This window comes from Tamandua tetradactyla, chromosome 15, assembly GCF_023851605.1.
Source record: "Tamandua tetradactyla isolate mTamTet1 chromosome 15, mTamTet1.pri, whole genome shotgun sequence".
NCBI lineage: Eukaryota > Metazoa > Chordata > Mammalia > Pilosa > Myrmecophagidae > Tamandua > Tamandua tetradactyla.
Window position 1 is genome coordinate 16600074 of NC_135341.1, and position 24520 is coordinate 16624593.

At 39.1% G+C, this 24520-nt stretch overlaps 1 protein-coding gene across 1 annotated transcript in view; it reads left to right on the forward strand.

The window, feature by feature from the left end:
• The first annotated feature begins 4020 nt into the window (after positions 1-4020).
• Positions 4021-24520, forward strand: part of SUCLG2 (succinate-CoA ligase GDP-forming subunit beta) — a 318113-nt gene continuing 297613 nt past the window's right edge. Inside the window, exon 1 of the mRNA XM_077128756.1 lies at positions 4021-4155. Coding sequence (XP_076984871.1) covers positions 4072-4155 — 84 coding nt within the window. The 5' untranslated portion in view covers positions 4021-4071. The remainder of the gene's footprint in view (positions 4156-24520) is intronic.

The window sequence follows — 24520 nt, forward strand, 5'->3', positions numbered from 1 at the left end:
ATTCCTGACATGCAGCAGCATGATCTCAAATATGTTATTCATGAAAATTAGGGTTGTTTTTTTTTTTAAAATTCTCTTCAGCTCGGCTGGTTATAATGAGTTTGTATTTGTCAAGTGGTTTTTATGCTTAAATGAAAAGGTAATGATAAACAGCCACTGGAACTGCTAGATGCACTATCCTGGTAGCCTCTTTGGTAAATTGGGGCCCCTGGAGTAATCAGTGTGGGTATGAAAATAAGCACATTATTTCACTTTAACATGCATCATTTAGATGAAAGAGAAGGCATGTGAGCCTACTGATATTTTTATTTTCCTTCCTGATTAATTGAAATGATTAATTGAATAAGAAAGAGTATAGGCAATGTATCTTAAATCCAAAGTTCGAACATAGGGCTTTAGAACTTAAATTTCAAATGTAAGTGTCATTTATGAGAAGTGCTACATCATTGTCTCCCAGCTCAAACAAAAAGCTGGCATACCTGACTCCCATTTTACCAGTAGGGAAACTGAGGCTCAGGGATGTAAATACTAAAGAAACAAATGCAAAAAGATTTCTTAGTCAATTTATGACATCATTGAAGATTGCAGCCACTGGGCTCTCCAGCACTCAAACCACCTCATTGGCAAAATAGGTCCTATCATAATCCCCTTTTCACAGGTAAAGGAATTGAGGCTGTTAACTTGCCAAAGTCACAGAGTTTTAAACTGCGGATTCAAGACCTGAGTTCGGTTTGTCTAATAGCTCCCCTCTTTGTTACTATCTGATGCCAACATGGTCTCTATGGTTTTCATAGTGCCACCGCTGACGGCCACAGATACTGTGCAAGCAGACCACATTGCAATTTTGGTGAAGAAAAACCGGTAAATAGCTGTTTATTAATCCTTAGCTAATGCCTCTTCCATACCTTGTGGCTGACTTAGACCACCGAAGGAAGCTGGGTTTTGTACCAATGTATCATAACACTCTGAAGATAGTATGTAGTTATCACCTCTATCATTTATCAGCTCTTCATTCTACATTTAGAACATTGGGGGACAGCATTTGAGTCACCAGGAAAGCTCTTGAAAGAGAGATGTACATGTCCTTATAATAATTTACCCTTTATTCATTAGGGTTTGTGTGTGTTGCTTTTAAAATTTTTAAACTAAAGACTCAATTAAAAAGATTATTTAAAATGTAGACCATACAGTAAGTGATTGTGATGCACTAAATCTAATATACAGCATTTTTTAAAGCACTAAAACAAAATATAATTGTTCCCTGACTACTTCCCCCTACTCTCTTCTTCAAGACAACCACTTTAGACTGTTTTATTACACTCATTGGTACTTATACATCTCTAAAGTTCTCCAGTGATGCCAAGTGCCAGAGACCTTCTAACCCACATCTCAATGGGTTCTGGTGTTCCACATTTGATATCAAATACTTATGAAGAACTCATTAGGGAAAGAAAAAAATAACATTTATTAAGACTCTGCTATGTGCAATGTCTTTACATATAATATATCATTGAATGCTCATTAACCACCCCATGAGGTAGACATGTCCCCAGATCACAGGAATATAAGAGGGTAGAGGTGGGAACTGAATCCAAGCCAGTCTGATTGGAAACCCAGTACTCGTCCCAATTAAACACAGAGCAGAAGATTGTAGTAGAATCCAGGTTTTCTGCCCTCAAAGAGCTTCTTATTTGAAAAGAAAGGGCTAGAAAATAGGAAGAACTTTCAGGAGGGACTCTGTAAGTGTGGTTCATTCCACATCTATTTATTGAGCAACTTCTCTAAGCCTAGTTCAATGCCAAGCACTGGAAATAAAATGGGAATGGCTATTTATTTCTTCCTTTTGTGTCCCTTGCTGCAGAGAAGGCAAATTGTGAGTATGCAGGTTGAAGACACTGAGGAGTCATTTATGTGAGACTTGGACCCCAAAGAAAAGGACGTTTAATTGAAATAAGGAAATTCATATGACAGTACACAGCATGGAATACTCCCAGTTATATACCAGTAAACAGTGAAGCAATTAAAGACCTGCCAAATGTACTGGAATACCATTCAGAAAACCTCTCCCTGCTTCTTTCCAAAAATCCCACCCCAATAAAACACCTGTCAATCAAAGTCTGTGTTAAGACTTCCACTTTTCACTCTATAAACTCACTTTCCTTTCAAACTCCTGCCTCAACCGGAAGAAAACTGAAGGCAGTGAACTTACCAAAATACGATCTAATGAAGTCTACATTTGGTCTTAATCCTTTTAACATGTTCAAAACTCTCAGCAAGTTCCAGCATTTAGTCTGCAAATATTAATGAGAATCTTTGGGCCAGCCTGGCTTCACAGCAAACTCAGTAGCGGTGGTGAAACGATGGAGACTCAAGTCTACTTATGTCAAGAGGAGGTGTGGAGTGGTTAGAATCCAGCTTTAGGGTCTGATATCCAAGCTGTGTGGCCCTGGGCATGTTACATAAGTCTCTCTATGGTCCAGTTCTTTCTCTGCAAAATAAGAATAACAGTAGGGCCTGTCTGTAGGTTTCTTAAGAGGATTAAATGACCCATATTCACAGGCAGCATTGAATAATTTAAAAAAATCCATGAATCCATACCGATATGAATTAATAAAAGAGAAGTTCTTCTTAGAGTAGAATGTAAACCAATTTGTAGAAAAAGGATAGAGTTAGAAAACCATTTTGCAACCATCATAGTAATAATTGATTCAAGTAAGAATGGATGCTAAATCTAATGGGTAAAATTTTGATGAGGAAGAGGCTAGAAAGCTACCTCCTTTCCTCCCTCTCTTCCTTCTTTATCTATCTATCCATCTATCTATCATCTATCTATCTATCTATCTATCTATCTATCTATCTATCTATCTATCTATCTATCTATCTATCTATCTATCTATGTATCATCTACCTACCTGCCCACCTACAATGATAAAGCAATGGGGAAAAATGTAAACAATTTGCAAATCTGAGTAAAGGATATTTGGACATCTTTTGATTATATTCTTGCAAATTTTCTGTAAATTTGAAATTATATCACAATAAATGTTTAAAAAAAAGAAGGGAGGGAAGAAAACTAGTACCATTAATTATCTTGTTTTGCCACATTGTTCCTTTTTCATGATCATGTACTCAAGTATAGGTAGGGTTAAAACATTTTAAAAAAATAGCTTTTAACAGGGGGAAAACCAGCAGGAGCATGGATTTGAATCTCCTGCCTACTCCTTCCCAGCACCGTGACACGGGCAAATTATTTGACCTCTCTGTGCCCTAGTTTTCTGTGAAATGGGGATTTTACCCTTGCACGTACTTCAAAGGCTCTGAGCACTGTACATGGAGTAAAAATGACAATAATGTATCATGCACTTTACAAATATGAACTTATTTAGTGCTCATTTTTACTCCCATGTACAGTGCTAAGAGCCACAGATACACACAGGAAGCTTCAGATAAATATCCGCTCCTATTATCATGATTCCTGTTGCCATCGCCTGCATAAAATCCTTCAGTAGCTATTCATTGAACTTAAGGATAAAAATTCTCACCAAGGCCTACAAGGTCTCCACAGACCCCACCAGACCTACATAACCCCTCGAACTCCGGGTTGAAGGCACCTTGCCTGCTTCTTTATTCCTTCCAGCCTCACCTCAAACACCGCTTGCCTAGGCAGGCCTGTGGCCCCAGGACTTGTCAAGGCGCCTCTGTTAGATGGCATCTGCTATGTGGGTCGGTCCCTGATTTTCTCTTATCTGTCTCCCACGGGGGCAGGGCTTGGGATGTGTTTTTGCCCACAGCTGGACCCTGGAGATAGCCACAGGCCTTCTGAAAGCTGACTGCAAACTTAGGGACGGAGTTGGGTAGCAAGGGCTTGCGACAGCCGAGCAGCGCCTGGAGGCCTGGGAAAAAGCGGGGCGCTCTAAGTGAGGGAGAGGCCAGGTGCAGGTCCCTTCGCGCGCTCCGGGAGCCTTAGGGCGGCCCCGGGCGGAGGGGGACGGCCCGGGCTCGTCTCCTCCTCCCTCCCCTCCCACTGCCGGCGCTCAGTCCAACTTCCCCGCGCCGAGTTTCCTGGTTAAGATGGCGTCTCCCGTGGCAGTGCAGTCCCGGAAACTTCTGCGAGACCTGGTGTTCCGGCCCCCTCTCCTGGCGGCCAGGTCCCAGGTGAGCCGGGCCTCGAGGCAGGAGCTGCGGGAAGGGTGCTGGCCGGGGCGCCCGCGCAGCCCGTGTTCTCCTTAGCCTCCTTCTTCTCTTCCTCCTGGCCTCACCTGCGTGGCCCCTCTGGCGCCCCCCCCCCCCTCTGGAAGTGACGCGTGTTGCGCCCAGGGCGCACGGGAGGACCCGGACCAGCGCTCCGGTGGGGGGCGACGGGGGGAGGCTGAGGGCTGGCAGGCGGGGTACCGCAGACTGTTCCGGAGTCGCCGACCGCCAGGTGAAAGTGCCGGGCACTGAGCTTGTGTTCAAGAGAAGTTCCTCATACCGTGTTGTTGACTCCTGGAGGCTTTGCTAGTTCAACCTTTGAACGTGTCTAGGTCTGAACGCATCTCTTAGACCACGAGATATGCTTGTCTCAAAACCTGTCCCAGCCACTCAGCTCCTGGAATCAACTTTCTGCACAAGCTGCCTGCTTTGCAGACTTGGGCGGTGGGATGGGGTGGGAGGGTTCCTGAGGTAGTGAAATCCATGGGGCAAGGAGAAAAGTGGGGAATTTTCTTCCTCCTTTCAATGGAAAAATCAGTCCTTCTGGCGAAAACCCATCAAGATCATTGGCCCTGTCCACTTTCCCTTTACGGAGAATAAAACCTGAGGGCCAGTAGTGCATGCTGGATAATATTTGAATTTGGTCTCCAGTAGATTTTACCTTCTGTAGGGGGCAAGTTTTACAGTAGTCTGAAGGCGATTGGAAAGTTTGCTCAAATGCTCTGCTGCTTATTCTCCATAAATATTCTCTCTCCCCTTTTGAGAAAAGGACAGTCTATGACTTAGCCACAGCAGAGCAACGTCCTTGACTCTTTTCTCATTTTTAATTGATGAGAGGCAAATTATTACTTGTGAAATTTTAACCAGGATAAGCATACTATAGTTTTTAAGAAAATTAAAAAACAAAGCTACTAATGATTTTTTTTGAGTTGCTCTAAGCTTTGGTTAATTATCATCTGTTAAGTATTTTTTTTCCTCCTTTCATTTCCTGACTTTCCCTTTCTCTGTTTTTTGTTCATGCAAATTTAAAAGGTGCTAATATTTTTTACTGTAATATCTTTAATAGGCATTTGACAGTATAGTAGAGTTAGCAAAAGAAATGGCAATTTTGTCTAATTAAAATCACTTATGATTATTGTAATAGAGTAAGGATAATGCCTCTAGGTGATAACTTCTATACATTATGTAAGTGCCACAAAAAAAAAAAACCTAGGAATTGTAGTGCTTAGTATAAGTGTAGAATTAAATTGATGAGAAACATGGTGCCCAGGGCTGTGAAAACTCAAGAAAAGGAAATATTGCACAGAGAAACCTAAAATGCAGAGTGTTTAGCTGAAGTGATAAGGCTTCTTGCCTAACCAAGAAATGGGGGCCTGGGCACAACCCTGGAGAGAAACTGAGTTGGGATAGATATCCTGGCTTTGGCTAGAAGAGTGGCTGCTAAGTGAATTTGTTACCTCACTCCAGGTAGTCACTTTGACTTACATACTTGTGGATGATTTATTACCTGGAAACACAAGGCTGTGAAGATGAGAGTAATTTTCTCGAGGTGGGAGTAGTACACAATCCCACCAACCAGAATTAGCAAGCATCTAATTCAAGGAGGTGGTTTTACATTAGGAAAATTGAAACTCAAAGATGAATGGCTTGTCCTAGTTTGTAGAGAGAGGTTGTGGTAAGGCTGATTCCCGAGTAAAGGTTTCCTGATCATTCCCAAGAATGGTGCTTGGCAAGTGTAGGTTTCCTCTTGAAAATACCTTATACCAACGTGTCAGTCTGCATACTAGCAGCAACTGTGTAACAACCAAGTCATTAGCACTGCTGACACGTTTGTATATTCATTTTTTCTTTACAAACATCTTAAAATTGGCAGTAAAAATAGGTGTTTGTTGTTTGTGACTTGGAAGGAATCTTATTTTCAAATTTGTGGGTGCTTCTTAGTCCCTGCTCCATGATTTGATACTGTACTAACTCCTTGCCCATGGCAGATATTACAGTTGAACATGGCCCACTCTTTCCACCAAACTTGGCAATAAATTAAGGATCCTCATGCAGTGTCTCAGAAATCTGTTGTCACCATTGGCCAAGTCCTATTCTGTGCCAAGCCTTATGCAAAACTGTTATACAGAGATAAAAGAGAATCTCTGCTTTGAGAAGTTACTTGAGCCAGTCTCACAAAGATATCTAAAGAAAGACATTTTATCTACCCTCCTCTCTGTGCTTAAAGTTAACATGCGACATACCCTGGTAATGCTTAATGTCAGTGAAGTTTTTTATTATCTCTTCTCCTGTCTTTACTGTTTTGACTTTTGATTGATGTTATATCCTTGAAGGGCCCCTTTTAGCCATTTCTTATTTTATGTACATTTTTTTTATTCAGCCTGTACCATCTGGCAGGACTTGTCTAAGCCCTATGGATTTGGGAGTGGTGAAAAAGGCAGTTAGAGTCCCTGTCCCCAAGACACTTTATTTTAATGGGGAGGGGATGACCTCAACTAGTGATAAATGCTACAAAGAAGATTAGACAAGTCATGGATTGGAGAATGAGTAGTTTAGCGGGAGTGTGGATATAGATTTAATGATGGGGGAAACCTATTTGATGAGGTGGCCTTTTTCTTTTGGTTTAATTGTTTCAGTGAAATATCACACACGTACTGGAAGGTGTACATATCACAGTGTAGATGAGGCATGCCACCTCTAGCCGTCTTGTCTTGGGGAAATTTTGGCCAAGGGCACTGAGTTTGAAATGGTTAATAGTAATGCTAAACATTATTGTTGCCTTTTAAGACCTTTCCCCTTTCATTATGGCTGGGCAAAGGTCACCGAGCTGTTCTGTTGTAACAAAAGTATAGGAAGTATCTGAAAGGGTACTTCTCAGGCCTCCAGACTAGAGTCATTGTTAGGTGATTTTCGAAGAATCCAAGATCTGTCCGGAAACTTGGAGAGGAATGTATATTGTCAAAGTACTATACAATAACAAGGCCCCTGCTGTTGTATGCTTCAAAATGAATGGCTCTGACTTGATTTTCTTTTCTTTCCCGAAGTGGGTAGAGAAAGATGGATGCCTGGCTTTTAGAAGCCAAGGATTAAAGGTTCTATGCAAGTTCTTATCAGCTAAATGAGGCTGTGAAAAGCTGCATATAAGTTGTTACTTACCTGCTTTCTTGCCTAAAATGAATACCTGACTTTTTTCTTTTCTTTTTTTAAATGAAGTACAACTGCAATTTCTGATGTTAAAGTAGAGAATCCATGTCAATTGAATGTTAAACTATTGGCCTTCTGTGTAGGAAGGACCTTTAAATGATAGTTTGTGTCCCAAGTTGGTTTTGTTTGCTGTGAATGAAACATTTCTTTGATGAGCAAGTGAATGAGTACACAGACTCACAGTAGAGAGAACTTTGCTGCCCTCGTACCCTGACCCAGTTCTACAGTCACCAAGCCCAGAATGTCACTGAAATAAGTCATATTTTGGGGAGGAAAAGAAATTACATAAGTAACCTCACATCATTTGTCCTTCAACTCGCTTTACTACTCAATTTGGAATTGTTTCTTGATACATCGCTTTTCTGTTAGTTTGTGGGAAAAATTTTACCTGAAGCAACTGGAGAAATTTGTACAAGTTAGGACAAATGATAAAATCAATGTTAATGACATTTGGGGAAATGATACTGGAAGTTGGTCTGGTAAAGAAGGAGAGGTAGGGGCATTCAGGTGGTGTGGACTGCATTCAGAGGTGGAAGGAGACATGGGGAGGTTAGAGGAGCCTTCATCACTAGTTTGATGTGGAGAAGGAAGAGGCAGGTAAGGAACAGGAGAAATTGAGAGATGATGGTGATCATTTTGGCAGCAACGAATGAAGGACACGGATGTAGAAAGCCGAGAATTAGTAGCATATAAAACTACATCAAGTAAATCTTGTTTCTTTAGCAGATATCTTCTACATGCATTTGCTGTGTATCCAGTGCTATTTTTGTAGTCTCCCCAAAGCAAGGGACCATATTGATTTAGTCCTTCACTGTAAACCCAGTAGTTAAAAAAATGCTGGAAATATAGATATATCCAATAATTAAGTGTTGTGAGACTGAGAGAATAGAGAATGGAAAAATAGAGCCTCTACCTTCAAGGAGCTTACAGTCTAGAGGCAAAATTGGCATGTAAACCAGTAATTAATACTGCTACAGGAAGTGCTGCTGGAGAGCTATGTTTTTAGACTTTTACATTTGGGTTGGCTGTTCCTTCTGACTGAAACACTGTTTCCTGTCATCTCATCTGAGTTCTTCCCCTGTTTACCTCTCTGCTTCAATGTAACTTCTTCAGACAGGTCTTTCCCTAGTTATCTGACTCCTATCCTGGGGATTATTCTCTATCCCTTTACCTGCTTTATTGTACTTTATAATACTTAACTCTACCTGGTTGTTTTAATATGTGTTTTTTCTTTGCTTATCCGTTTATTTTGTGTCTTTCTCCCTCTCCCCCAAATGTAACAATAGTGTAAGCTTCAAGAAGGCAAAGATTTTTTTCATAAGCACTGCCCTTTCCCTCAGCTGTCCTGAATAGGTATTCAGTAAACATTTGTGTTCTAAATTAATCAACCATTAGAGTTGGGTGAAAGGAGAATAGAGAGTAGATGAATAAGGGAAGTTGAAGAATGATGCTGGTCATTTAAGCAAGCAAGGGAGGAAGGAAGGAAGGAAGGAAGGAAGGAGCTGTAGAAAGTCTACTTGTGAAAGGGCTTTCATAATAATAGGGCAGTTCATTGAGTATTTAGTATGTGTTAATCTCTGGCACATTATTTAATCCATACAACATCACTGCAGTGGAGATTGTACTGTCTTCATTCATCAGATCAGGGTGTGGATGCCTAGAGGGGTCATGTAACTTGCCTAAAGTCCCAGCACTAGGAGTCATCTGCATTATTTTGATCAACCAGTGGTGCTGTTAAACCACTGTGCTGTATTTGAAGACACCAGTTTGGGCTGAACCATCCAGTTAAACTAATTGCTTACCTTTTCCATATCTTTGCCCTGTGAGTGATAGGTGTCTTTGGTCATTTGGGTTTGCTCTGATTGAGGTCCAGTTTATACATCCAGGCTCTTAAACAGTGACTTCTTCCTCTGGCTATGGGGTGTGGGAAACAGAGTAGCAGGGGGGTTAAGGAAGCTCTGGAGTCAGACATAATTCATATATTGTCGCTGCTATGCTCTTTTTTTTTTTTTTTTTCAAAAATGTCTGCATGTTCTTACTCTGCAAATTGAAACAGTTTATTTGACTAAGCCTCGATGAACTGTTCTCTGAAAAGGGGATAATTCTCACAGATGATTATAAAGAGTAAAAAAGATGATGTATAAAACGTGATGATTATTTCCCTTTCAGTGAATTAGAAGCTAAATTTAATTGATCTTTTATTAGGTTAAAATAATTTTCTAGATTCAGTAAACATTTGCTGTATGCCATGTCAGAGTTAGACATTGGCTTATCACTGCCATATATTTTATTTCACTTGATTCTGACAATAACCATGTGAAGTAGAAGTGATTATTCCCCAGTTTACATACGGGGGTGCCAAGCCTCAGAAAGGTGGTAGCCTGCTGAAGTTCACACATCTAGGAATGAGGATTTGAGCCCAGTTTGACCTGCTTCTTGGTCCCTGGTTCTCGTCTGCTGAGGCCCAGGGTGGCAGTGGGGAGGGTCACAGAAAAGTTCAGTTGCACCACTCCTGGTTGTTGCACATTCCAGAAACGTTTGCATGCCTCAGTGTTACCTTATTAGCCGTGGTGTCTGGACCTCATGTGTATCAGTTGGAAGGGGGAGGGGCACCTAAAGACTAGACTGTGGTCCCAATATCTACCAATTGGACTAGGCCCTTCACTGTCTGTGCAGCACACAGCACTGCTTTCAGATTTTCAGGAATGCTGGAGAAATTGTGAAATATTGTGGCCTTTGCAGGATGTACTTTGGGGGATGGTAATGGAGGATGGAGGTTCCTGGAATTCTGATTTCAGACTTTGATCAGTGTGCTGAGCAAGTAGCCAGCTTTTGACCCTGTTTAGAAGTGATTCTAAAAGAATAGCACTTAGGTATAAGTCATAAAGGCATAGATTTTCAACCTTTACCTTTAAAATGTATTTCAGCTTCCAAACTGAAGGGCTTTTGGTGTAATACTGAAATTGATTTTGGGGACATAGCAAAGTGTAAGGATTAGGTCTGTGAAAATTTGGGTCCTGTGATTGGAGGATCTGGTATCACCTTCTCTGTCTCCGTCAGTTGCTCTTCATGCTTGTCTCTTTCCATTTCTGGGCTCTTTGTTCCAGTCTTGTCACTTGAGGGCATTGAGAAAGTTCAAGGAGAGCTACCCTATAGAGTTGGGGGAGTGGTGAGAGATTAGGCTAGAGAGGTGAGCAGGGGCAAAATTCTGTTTGTCCTTGTGAACAGGTAATGCAGTTAAGCCTTGTGTTGGAGGGCAGTGGGCAGCCATTGAAGGATTCTAGATAATGGGGTAGCAAGGCAGTTTAATGCCTTCAGGTCCTCTTTATGATGTGGGGAGGGTTAGAGGAGGGCAGGAATGGAGATCATTTAGGAGCCTTTTGCATTGACTGAGAACTATTAGTAATCATGCCTGGAAATAGGTATAAACCACGACTAGTATCAGACTGCTCTCGTGCTACCATCTTGGTTGTGGGGGCCTCCTTAATTGGGATACTTTACGAGTAAAGTGAGCACTCTGAATAGTTCCAGAGAGACAACAGGTGGAAACCAGAAGTGTCCCTGGAAAACCAGATGTATCATCACTCTAAAGTGAATCAAATGGTGGCAGTGAGGATAGGAGAGAAAGATTGAGAGTTTTAGGGAATTAGGCTGGACGGGACCCATGATTTCCCTCTGTGTTCCCATTCCTGGCCTTTCTTCTGTCATTTAGCAGAAAGGTGATAAAAGGCTGCTGTTTACTGTTCCTGAGCAGAGAAAGTGTGAGGAACTACTCTAGTTATAAAATATCCCTGCTTATCTTTGCTCATGGAACCATGTACTCTCTCCTTATACCATGTTCTCTGGGTAGGCATATAAACAAAAGGCAAATAAAAGAAGACAAATAGAAAGACTTATAATGTGCCAGCCTTTAAAGCACAGGTTTCTAAACCTGTGAACAGCGAAGAGCTTTCCCAAGCCCCAGGCCCGCCTTATCCGATGGTCAGGATATTTATTATAGGCTTTGTTGGAATGATGTATGCTGGTGTAGGTTATTTTCTTCCATGCTCTTGTTCTTGTGTATAGGACCCAGTTGCTTACTAAGCTTTGGTTAAAAGAAAGAGATCCATTCAGGCTTATTGCAGGGGGGAGAAAGGTGTTTCTTGAAAACAACAGATTCTCCAACTCTAGTCTAATCTTTTCAGGTGGTTCCTCTGAGCTTTTTTCTCTCTGTCAACTGGTGGCTTACTCATGGTGACATCTCTTTGTAACTTCTTCCAGCACATGACTTTGGTTATTCATTCCAATGCTCACATCAACACCCTCCCCTCAACAAACCATCCAGCTTCTACCATCTTCCAGAATTTTATGGTTCTAATTAACAAGAGACTCTCGTTGGTCCAGCTCATCCATTTGGACTCAATTTTGGTCACCAGTGAGGCGAAAGATTGGCTGCTATGAGTAAGGTATCTACCTGCATCCTACTACTTGAGACTGAAGTAGGGAGGTCTATAGAGAGCAGCTTCATGGCCACTTGAGGAACTGGGCGCATGTTGATGGGGTGACCTGATATATGGAGGGCATCATTTTATTTTCTGTCTTTCATGAAGTGCCAACCTGTTTGTCTTCTTTTCTGCAAATTCACATAATATTGGTTGCATTGTTTCCTTTTTCACTTTTCCAAATTTCTGAAGAGGCTTTTGCTATTCCCATTTCTGGCCTAAGCTCAGCTAATTCACCAGAGTGTAAAGTAATTGTAATGTGCCTGGTTTTAGATAGTTCTCTTTTTAATTCTCAGGAATAAAGAATTTATAAATGGGACAGTGGGGTACCATGGGAAGACAGCTCCTGTATCTCAATGGCCAAGTGACTATTTCCAAGATGACAGGCTTTGCTTAGGCCTAGATGCCTTCCTCAGCTTTGCTGAGCACAGTAGTCTGGGTTGAAATAACCTAGCTTCTCATGGTTTACTTCTTGTTTGTTTCCTAGAGAGGAGGATTTGTTTGGGTCAATTTGCCATGAGTCAGTAAGGAGCTTCCCTATTGGGTAGGGCTTCTTTCAAGTTGCCTGCAGAAGTTCCTAGCTCCTTCAGGCTGCCTGGGCTCCTGCCTCCATCCTTGGCGCAGTTGTCAGGGTCTAAGGTGCCAGGCTTCATTTAATTCAAACCACATGCCATTTGTAGGGAGACCATATAGTTTATCTTTAGAACTTGGGCATGTTTGAGAATGAAAGGGGCTGTTATTAATTATGCCAGGGTAATAGGCATATACCAGAACTGGAATCAGACTGCCTGGGCTCAAATCTTATTGTCAACACTTATTAGCTGGGGATGTTGTGACAGTTATGTATTTTATTGCAAGACATACTTTTCCTTTTTCAGTTTAGTATCTCTGAAAGCTGATGTTTTATGCTTGTGTCATAGATTGAGCGGCAGATTTTTTCCCCAGTGGCACATAAGAATGGTACGTCTTCCAATGGTATCCTAAATGTGGTGAATTTTGGAAATTTCTTGTTGCCTCAACTTCCTCATTTGCAAAATGGGGAGAATTATAGTACTCGTTTACCAGAGCTGTTGTGAGGTTTAACAGAGGCCATGCCTAAAATCTAAATCTGTTCCCTAAATGATTTTAGTTACTGATCTTGGAATTATTATCATTAAACTAAGCATCAGGGAGCTTTATTTTCTGTTGCAGTTTACTAATGCTATCAGAATGCAATATACCAGGATTGGCTTTTATAAAGGGAATTTATTAAGTTACAAATTACAATTCTAAGGCCATGAAAATGTCTAAATTAAAGCATCAACAAGAGGATGCCTTCACTCAAGAAAGGCCAATTGAGCCCAGGGTTTCTCTATCACGTGGGAAGGCACATGGTGATGTCTGCTGTCCTTCTCTTCTGGGCGTCTGATTTCAAATGGCTCTGTCAGTATCTCCAAGTGACTGTATCTGAACTTTCTCCAAAATTTTCCCCTCAGAAGGTTCCAGGGAAGGATTAAGACCCACCTTGAATGAGCGGGATCGTGTCTGTATGGAAACATATTCAGAAGATCCCACCCACAAGTGAGTGGGTCACATCTCCATGCACACAACCAAATCAAGAGGCCACACCAAACAATAGGCCTGCCCCTGCAAGACTGGATTAAAACAACATGACTTTTCTGGGTAATTGGTCAGGGTTCTCTAGAGAAACAGAACCAACTGGAAGTACCCATAAATAGGAGAATGGAAGAGTCCAAAATCTGCAGTGCAAGCTGTGAAGCTGGGCAGCTATGATGAAGGATCTGGATGAACTCCATAGGAGAGGCTCGCTGATTGAAGAAACAGCCAAAAGTCTCTCTTCCTTAAAAAGGTTTTCAACCGATTGGATTATCTCATTGGGGGGAGACATGCCTTAGTAGATTGCAGATGTAATCAGCCACAGATACACTCAACTGACAGATGATTTAATACACCAGCCTTCTAGTTTATCTACCAGCCATGAAATATCCAGGAAAGGATTAAGACCCCCTTGAATGGGTAGAGGTCACGTCTCCATGGAAACAACCTAATCAAAAGGTCCCACTTACAGTTGGGTGGGTTACATCTCCATGGCAACAATCTAATCAAAAGATCCCACCCAATGATACATCTTCCCCCCACAAGATTGGATTAAAGAACAGGGTTTTTCTGAGGTACATAACAGCTTCAGACCAGCACAGCCTCCTTCAGTGCTTTCTCTGCTTTCCTCCTAAATCCCTGAACCCTATGCCTTGCAAAGCAGATGAAAAGCTAATAGGCCCTGAATAGGAAATCAGGAGGCTAAGAGTGGGGAGATGACAAGAAAGAAGAGGGCAAGGCTCCCCGAATTTTATGTGTGCAAAAGTGGAGGAATAAGATAAAATGTATTGGGAAAAGGTTCCTCTTATACCCACAACACTGATTGGGAGTGGAGACCCATATTTTACATCTCTCAGAAAATGCAAAGTTTTCCTATTATGGATGGAGATCTCTTCACCTTTTTGTAAGGGAAATCTTTATTCTTTGCTTTCTGCCGTAATCAGCTTGTGTTTCCCTCACTACTGTGAAGGTGTTTTCTTACACTGCCTGGATTTTGAGGGACTTATTAACTTATCTCTGAAAAGAAGGGGGAAAAGCATATTTAATATTCACTTTCTATCCAGTCTCAGGGCTTATGTAGGCCTTGAATAAGTAATACAAAGAAATCTGAGTAATTAATTATTATTAAGAGGAAAAAGCTACTGAATAGTGTTTCTTTAAGATTCAGAGCTTTTTTTTTTAATTTGTAAAAAGTGATGTATCACTAAAATTGAAACCGAAATACAGGGCAAAAAACCTGAATTTCTCAGTTTTTAACTTTTTTATAATTAGCATGAAAAAAATATGGCTAATTAGAAAAAATAAGTAAATTTTGTAATGGTGTTAAGCTTTTAAACAGAATACTCTCACTAGTTTAAAAATTATTCAGAAGTGAGTGGCTGAATGTTTAGTGAGATAGTTTGCAGTGGAGGTTCTGAGAAGGTTTTTCTGATTGGTCCTTGGGGAGACTGTGCTTTTAGGATCAGAGTACCAAATCCCAAACTTCTAGGTGGACATTTTATGAGTATATTGAATGCTTGCTTTTTTCTCCTTTTTCTTTTTTTGTATTCTGTGTGGTGGGAATCACATTTCATTCTTTTTCCATGTGAATATCCTGTTAACGTTAATTCAGCACCATTTGTTGATTTTTATTTATTTGTTTTTTTTTGAATTCACAGGCTGGGAAGCATGCTTTCTTTTTTGCTTAATATAATTTTATGGCGAGCCTTTTATGAATGGTATAAAAATAGACTCTATGAATATATTTTGTTTAAAATATAATTTTAATATGGGGAAAAACTTACAAATTAAACTTTATATAAAGATGAGAGAAAAACATTAAATTTCCTTTTCCATTACTGGGTCCCAAGCGAGTACATTTAGTGATGGCAATTCATTTTTCTTAATATTGGCAATGTATCAGTAATGTTATGTTTATAGTAATCTGTGATTTATAGTATTCTTTTCTCTGTTGATATTTTGTTCTGTGCTACAGGATAAATCTATTTCCCTGCACATACTAAAGAGCCTTTTTTGTTAAGAAAAGAATCCCTCTCCTGGAACTTTGAAATTTTAAATAAGCAACATTGTCATAATTTAATTTGATCACAAAAACACTGCTTTGCATTATAAATAAAATTAATTAATAATGCAAAGCAGTGTTTTTGTGATCGAATTTTGTGGTATTGGGGGAGGTAGGAAAGGAACTGCTCTTTTAATTCAAATTTTGGATGAGCAAATGCCTTTTACGTGTTTCTGAAAACTTGTTTTTGTTTTTTAAAGCTTCTAGAGGTACTAAAAGCTCAACCATATTTTTACGTGAGTGTTCACCTGAGTAGAAATGTTGTGTCATACACTTTGAGCATCAGTTTCAGTTTCCTTTTTCCAGTTAAAATGTCTGTTAAGAAATAACTGTATTTCTAAGAAAATTCCATTAAATGTTCATATTCATTTATTCTTTCATGGGTATTTACTAAATGTAAAGCATGTGTACTGTTAGGGCCAAGAGATGGTGGGTTGGTAGGAAGCTTGGGGATATGGACAGTTGCTACCTTAAGGAACCTACAGTCTGGTCTAGTGGGAAGATGGATGAGAAATGGACAATTAGAGTGAGATGTAATTGGGGCAAAGAGAGGGCTTCCCAGGGCCCTCTTGGGAACACAGTGTACCATGCCTCTTGGACTCACCTATACAATGGCAATTAGTGGTGTCTGCCTGGATAACCTGATGTTGGGCACACACAGAAATGACACCTGACATATACCAAGCACATTCTGGGAGCCAAGCCTGGTGTTAAACGTATTTGGTGTGGATTATCTCATTGAAACCTTATGACAATCCTAGGAGGTAGGCATCACTACTGCCATTGCAAAGTCCATGTTAAAGCGGAGCAAACTGGTTCAGGAGTTTAAATAACTTCCCTGTCATCACAGCTGTTACCTTACACAGTTCCTTGGGAGGCCACTCTCATAGTCTGTGTGAATGGTGGTGCCGTTGTTGTGCAGTGTGCGTGCTGCTTGGCCCCGCAGGACAGCTCTGGAAGTGGAGCTGGAATTTAAAGGCAGGGCCTGACTGCAGAGCCAAGCTCACTTCCTTGTCCGCCCTTCCTTCTGCCATCTTCCCTTCCTCCCTTCCTCCATCTTTCACTTTTTACAGTAGTAATATATGTATGCAATTCAAACTTTCCCATTTTAAACACTTTCAGTTGTACAATTCAGTGGCATTAATTACATTCACAGTATTATGCTGCCATCACAATCATCTCCAGAAGCTCTGTATCTTTTAAGCAATAGCTCCCCGTTTATACCTGCTCACCTCTAATCTACTTTCTGCCTCTTATGAATTTGTTTATTGTAGATATTTCATATGAAACCTAGAATATAAGCAATACCACACAACACTAGTTCTTTTCTGTCTGGCTTATTTCACTGAACACATTTTCCTCAAGGTTGACCTGTAGCCTGGGGTCCTCACCATGTATTGCCGCTGCCCCTGACTAAAGTGATTACCATGAGGTCAGTGATATTCCAGACAATGGGATGTTTATAGAGTCATTAGCTGTTTTATGAAGTCCCTGATTCACATGGAAAATTTAATTCTTCATCAGTCTGCTTCCTTAGTGGCTTCCTGAGTACCTTTGTTAGGAAGTGGGATGAGCCAAAAAGACTCTGTTTCTGCTCATACAGAACTTAACAGTTTTATGATAAAACATTAAGTGAAAAAGTTCGATACAAAACTATCCAGCTTTTTTTTTTTTTACAATAAGCTGTACATTTTGGGAAAAAAAAAGCTTCTTCTGGGGGATAGAGCCCTGGTGCATCTCATTTGCTGTCTTCATCCTGTGGTGTTTTTTTTTTTTCCTGCAACAGTTCTCAAACTTTTTGTACTTGGAACCCCTTGTACACTCTTAGAATTTAATGAGGCCCACAAGGAACTTTTGTATATGTGTGTCATCTCTGTTGATTTTACTGTGTTGGAAATTAAAATAGAAAACTTAAAAATATCTGAGTTCATTTGAAAATGTCAATAATAATCCCATTACCTATTTTTAAAATATTTTATTGATATATCTTCATATACTATGCAATCCATCCAAAGTATATAATCAGTAGCTCACAATACCATCACATAGTTGTGTATTCATCACCATGATCATTTTTAGAACATTTGCATCACTCCAGAAAAATAAATTTTAAAAAGACAAACCCCATGCATTCTATATCCCTTACCTCTCCCTCTCATTGACCACTCGTATTGCAATCTACCCAATCTTTTTTCTTTTTACTTTTTTTTTTTTTTTTAACCCGTGTCCTTATTCTTTTACTCGTCCGTCCATATCCTGGATAAAAGGGATGTCAGCCGCAGGGTTTTCACAATCACACAGCACAGTGTAAAAGCTATATAGTTAATACAATCGTTTTAAAGAATCAAGTGTACTGGAATACAGCTCAACAGTTTCAGATATTTCCATCTAGTTATTCTAATACACTGAAAACTAAAAAGGGATATCTATATCATGCATGAGAATAACCTCCAGAATGACCTCTCGACTTTGTGAAATCTCTCAGCCACTGAAACTTTATTCTGTTTCATTTCTCGCTTCTCTCTTATGGTTAAGAAGTCTCTCTCAGTCCCATGATGCCAGGTCCCAATTCATCCCTGGGAATCATGTCCAGTGTAACAGGGAGGGTAGTGAGTTTACCTGCCAGGTTGGCGTAGAGAGAGATGCCACGTCTGAGCAACAAAAAAGGTTTTTTGCAGGTGACTTTAAGGCATAATTATAAGTAGGCTTAGCTTCTCCTTTGCAGGATTAAGTTTCATTGGGGCGTGCCTCAAAATCAAGGGCTCAGTCTATTGAATTGGTTGTCTCCAATGCTTGTGAGAATATCAGGAATTCCCCAGAAGGGGAAGTTAAGTATTTCTTCCTTTCTCCTTGTCCCCCAAGGGGATTTTGCAAATACTTTTTTATTCTCTCCCCACATTACGTTACTGTGGAATGTATCAGAGCATCACACTAACCTGTACAAACCAACAAGATTGCATTCCCTATTCAAGGTTCCATGTAATTCTCATAACCTGTTAACAGGTTTATGAAAAGTAATATAAACTTTTTGAATATATACAGATTTAGTGAGGAGGATGGTACTGGTTACATTTTCGAAAATCTCTTCAGTGTCTGGCTTAATGGAAGATAGCTTGGTTCTTATATCTGTTCTGGCATTCAATTTGTTGTGATATGCTGTTTTTGTTGATGTATGCGAGAGAATCCAGGCTCACACAAATATGAACTTGCCCCCGGGAGGCTTAATTTAATGGATGTTTCAGATAATTGTGGATAATCTTGTCTAGTACTGCCTTTAAACTTGATCAGTGTTGGTTTCTTGAAAATTTATTTGTAATGTGGAATCTGAAACCATATCAATGAATTTGTTGTATTCTCTTTGTTTGTGAGAGAATCAGAGTGCCATATGTCATCTTAGTATTTTTATGAAAGCAGTTTTGACCTTGCAGACCTCTATTAAGGGCCTCCGAACCTCACTGCATTGGGACTGGAAGGTGTAACTGAATTTTCTGATCAAACATACCTGAAATTATGTGAACACTTGAGCCTTTGGCTTTTCAATCTAGCCATTGGGGAGTCTCTGAGCTTATCCTAGAGATACATGACTTCTTTTCTAGCTGAATGGAGAATTAATTCATGAACCACAAGTCTTCTTACTTTTATGATTCATATACTTGTTTTTGAACCAAAACATTGTTTCCATCTATTTTACTCACCAGTCTTAGATTTGAGAAGCTTCTGTCCAGTTTTGAAAGTCAAATCAATTAAAGGAAAGAGAGTTGCAATTTAGAAAATATTCCAAGGAATGTGGCACAGATTTTGATGCCATTTCCCAAATAGGAGTTCTAAAAATATTTTGAACAACAGCCAGAAATTGGCATAAATGGAGAAATAGTGCCTCATTCATTCAGATGTGTTAAAATGCTGGTATTTTCCATTTTGCTTACATCAAAAACAACCAAACTTTATTATTATTATTATTTTTTGTCTTACCCATTTCCTTACCATTCTCTTTATTCTGTCAGTGCATTCAAGGTTAAAGAAAGAAAACTATTTTAATTCATTTGCTACTGGCCTTTGGAAAAACAGTTATATAACTTAATCCATTTGATTTTGTAATCAGAAGCATAATACCAAGCACTGCTTTTCTTTAGTAGTATAAAGTTGAAATTTAAGAGTAATCAGCATGCAATCAAAAGCTGATTATAAATGAACAGTAATGAACTTAAAATTAATATCAGTTTGAGTTATAATGGGGAAAAAAATAGCAGTACTTTGAAAAAAAGAGGGTGATTCAAAGAACGTGGTCAAATAGTGGGTAGTAAGAATGTCCCATGAAATTTTCAAAGTGTTGGGAGAATGGGGAAAACAGCCATGATAAGAGGGTAATAATCTATGTAGTTGACTAGATTACCACTATAGATGAAGTCATCTGGGTAGACTCATATTAAGTTTTCAGGATCACATCTCCCTTCCAAATGCTGGCAGGTGGCTAATTGAGAACAGGTTCAATGTAACCATGTTTCTGGCCCAAAGATAGCTATGTGACTTTAGGTAAGACTTTTAATGTTTTTGAGGCTCAGTTTCTCTATTAAACTCTGTTTAATATTTATTGTACAGCTATCATGTATCAGGAATTGTGCTGTGTGATAGATCATACATGACTCTTCAAAATGACCACCAAAGTGGTGCTTCCCAGAATGGGGTGCATACCATTCACTGTACACAGCTGGATTTAGGTGATTCGGGGATTTAATATCAAAAACCAATGAACCACATAGTAAGAAAGTTACTCTCTTTTAAATATCTTTTAAACCTTAGTATTTTGTCAGGGAGAATTTCTTGGTTCTGTGCAGAATTCTTTTACAATGTCCAGCTCAGAACCTTTTATCTAGATGAGCTAAAATTGAAGTGTGTTTCTAAACAAATTGTATTGACATTACTTTCTACTTTCCCAAACAGTATGTAGTGATACGAAGTATACTTTTATTTTATTTATTTATTTTTATTAATTACGGAAAAAAAGAAATTAACCCAACATTTAGAAATCATACCATTCTACATGTACATTCAGTAATTCTTAACATCATCACATAGATGCATGATCATCGTTTCTTAGTACATTTGCATCGGTTTAGAAGAACTAGCAACACAACAGAAAAAGATATAGAATGTTAATATAGAGAAAAAAATAAAAGTAATAATAGTAAAAAAGCAAAGCAAAACAAAACAAAACAAAAACCTATAGCTCAGATGCAGCTTCATTCAGTGTTTTAACATGGTTACTTTACAATTAGGTATTATTGTGCTGTCCATTTTTGAGTTTTTGTATCTAGTCCTGTTGCACAGTCTGTATCCCTTCGCTCCAATTACCCATTATCTTACCCTGTTTCTAACTCCTGCTGGACTCTGTTAGCAATGACATATTCCAAGTTTATTCTCGAATGTCGGTTTACATCAGTGGGACCATACAGTATATGTCTTTTAGTTTTTGGTTAGACTCACTCAGCATAATGTTCTCTAGGTCCATCCATGTTATTACATGCTTCATAAGTTTATCCTGTCATAAAGCTGCATAATATTCCATCGTAGGTATATACCACAGTTTGTTTAGCCACTCATCTGTTGATGGACATTTTGGCTGTTTCCATCTCTTTGCAATTGTAAATAACGCTGCTATAAACATTGGTGTGCAAATGTCCGTTTGTGTCTTTGCCCTTAAGTCCTTTGAGTAGATTCCCAGCAATGGTATTGCTGGGTCGTATGGCAATTCTATATTCAGTTTTTTGAGGAACCGCCAAACTGCCTTCCACAGTGGTTGCACCATTTGACATTCCCACCAACAGTGGATAAGTGTGCCTCTTTCTCCGCATCCTCTCCAGCACTTGTCATTTTCTGTTTTGTTGATAATGGCCATTCTGGTGGGTGTGAGATGATATCTCATTGTGGTTTTGATTTGCATTTCTCTAATGGCCAGGGACATTGAGCATCTCTTCATGTGCCTTTTGGCCATTTGTATTTCCTTTTCTGATAGGTGTCTGTTCAAGTCTTTTTCCCATTTTGTAATTGGGTTGGCTGTCTTTTTGTTGTTGAGTTGAACAATCTCTTTATAAATTCTGGATACTAGACCTTTATCTGATATGTCATTTCCAAATATTGTCTCCCATTGTGTAGGCTGTCTTTCTACTTTCTTGATGAAGTTCTTTGATGCACAAAAGTTTTTAATTTTGAGGAGTTCCCATTTATTTATTTCCTTCTTCAGTGCTCTTGCTTTAGGTTTAAGGTCCATAAAACCGCCTCCAATTGTAAGTTTCATAAGATATCTCCCAACATTTTCCTCTAACTGTTTTATGGTCTTAGACCTAATGTTTAGATCTTTGATCCATTTTGAGTTAACTTTTGTATAGGGTGTGAGATATGGGTCTTCTTTCATTCTTTTGCATATGGATATCCAGTTCTCTAGGCACCATTTATTAAAGAGACTGTTCTGTCCCAGGTGAGTTGGCTTGACTGCCTTATCAAAGATCAAATGTCCATAGATGAGAGTGTCTATGCAAAAATCCTCAATAAAATTCTAGCAAATCGTATCCAACAACACATTAAAAGAATTATACATCATGACCAAGTAGGATTCATCCCAGGTATGCAAGGATGGTTCAACATAAGAAAATTAATTAATGTAATACACCATATCAACAAATCAAAGCTGAAAAATCACATGATCTTCTCAATTGATGCAGAGAAGGCATTTGACAAGATTCAACATCCTTTCCTGTTGAAAACACTTCAAAAGATAGGAATACAAGGGAACTTCCTTAAAATGATAGAGGGAATATATGAAAAACCCACAGCTAATATCATCCTCAATGGGGAAAAATTGAAAACTTTCTCCCTAAGATCAGGAACAAGACAAGGATGTCCACTATCACCACTATTATTCAACATTGTGTTGGAGGTTCTAGCCAGAGCAATAAGACACTCTATTCGATTCCATTGGTCGATATATCTATCTTTATGCCAATACCATGCTGTTTTGACCACTGTGGCTTCATAATATGCCTTAAAGTCAGGCAGCGCGAGACCTCCAGCTTCGTTTTTTTTCCTCAAGATGTTTTTAGCAATTCGGGGCACCCTGCCCTTCCAGATAAATTTGCTTATTGGTTTTTCTATTTCTGAAAAATAAGTTGTTGGGATTTTGATTGGTATTGCATTGAATCTGTAAATCAATTTAGGTAAAATTGGCATCTTAACTATATTTAGTCTTCCAATCCATGAACACGGTATGCCCTTCCATCTATTTAGTTCTTCTGTGATTTCTTTTAACAGTTTTTTGTAGTTTTCTTTATATAGGTTTTTTGTCTCTTTAGTTAAATTTATTCCTAGGTATTTTATTCTTTTAGTTGCAATTGTAAATGGGATTCGTTTCTTGATTTCCCCCTCAGCTTGTTCATTACTAGTGTATAGAAATGCTACAGATTTTTGAATGTTGATCTTGTAACCTGCTACTTTGCTGTACTCATTAATTAGCTCTAGTACTTTTGTTGTGGATTTTTCTGGGTTTTCGACGTATAATATCATATCGTCTGCAAACAGTGATAGTTTTACTTCTTCCTTTCCAATTTTGATGCCTTGTATTTCTTTTTCTTGTCTTATTGCTCTGGCTAGAACCTCCAACACAATGTTGAATAATAGTGGTGATAGTGGACATCCTTGTCTTGTTCCTGATCTTAGGGAGAAAGTTTTCAATTTTTCCCCATTGAGGATGATATTAGCTGTGGGTTTTTCATATATTCCCTCTATCATTTTAAGGAAGTTCCCTTGTATTCCTATCTTTTGAAGTGTTTTCAACAGGAAAGGATGTTGAATCTTGTCAAATGCCTTCTCTGCATCAATTGAGATGATCATGTGGTTTTTCAGCTTTGATTTGTTGATATGGTGTATTACATTAATTAATTTTCTTATGTTGAACCATCCTTGCATACCTGGGATGAATCCTACTTGGTCATGATGTATAATTCTTTTAATGTGCTGTTGGATACGATTTGCTAGAATTTTATTGAGGATTTTTGCATGTATATTCATTAGAGAGATTGGTCTGTAGTTTTCTTTTTTTGTAATATCTTTGCCTGGTTTTGGTATGAGGGTGATGTTGGCTTCATAGAATGAATTGGGTAGTTTTCCCTCCACTTCGATTTTTTTGAAGAGTTTGAGGAGAGTTGGTACTAATTCTTTCTGGAATGTTTGATAGAATTCACATGTGAAGCCGTCTGGTCCTGGACTTCTCTTTTTAGGAAGCTTTTGAATGACTAATTCAATTTCTTTACTTGTGATTGGTTTGTTGAGGTCATCTATGTCTTCTTGAGTCAAAGTTGGTTGTTTATGTCTTTCCAGGAACCCGCCCATTTCATCTAAATTGTTGAATTTATTAGCGTAAAGTTGTTCATAGTATCCTGTTATTACCTCCTTTATTTCTGTGAGGTCAGTAGTTATGTCTCCTCTTCCATTTCTGATCCTATTTATTTGCATCCTCTCTCTTCTTCTTTTTGTCAATTTGCTAAGGGCCCATCAATCTTATTGATTTTCTCATAGAACCAACTTCTGGTCTTATTGATTTTCTCTATTGTTTTCAATTTCATTTATTTCTGCTCTAATCTTTGTTATTTCTTTCCTTTTGCTTGCTTTGGGATTAGTTTGCTGTTCTTTCTCCAGTTCTTCCAAGTGGACAGTTAATTCCTGCATTTTTGCCTTTTCTTCTTTTCTGATATAGGCATTTAGGGCAATAAATTTCCCTCTTAGCACTGCCTTTGCTGCGTCCCATAAGTTTTGATATGTTGTGTTTTCATTTTCATTTGCCTCGAGGTATTTACTAATTTCTCTTGCAATTTCTTCTTTGACCCACTCGTTGTTTAAGAGTGTGTTGTTGAGCCTCCATTTATTTGTGAATTTTCTGGCACTCGGCCTATTATTGATTTCCAACTTCATTCCTTTATGATCCAAGAAAGTGTTG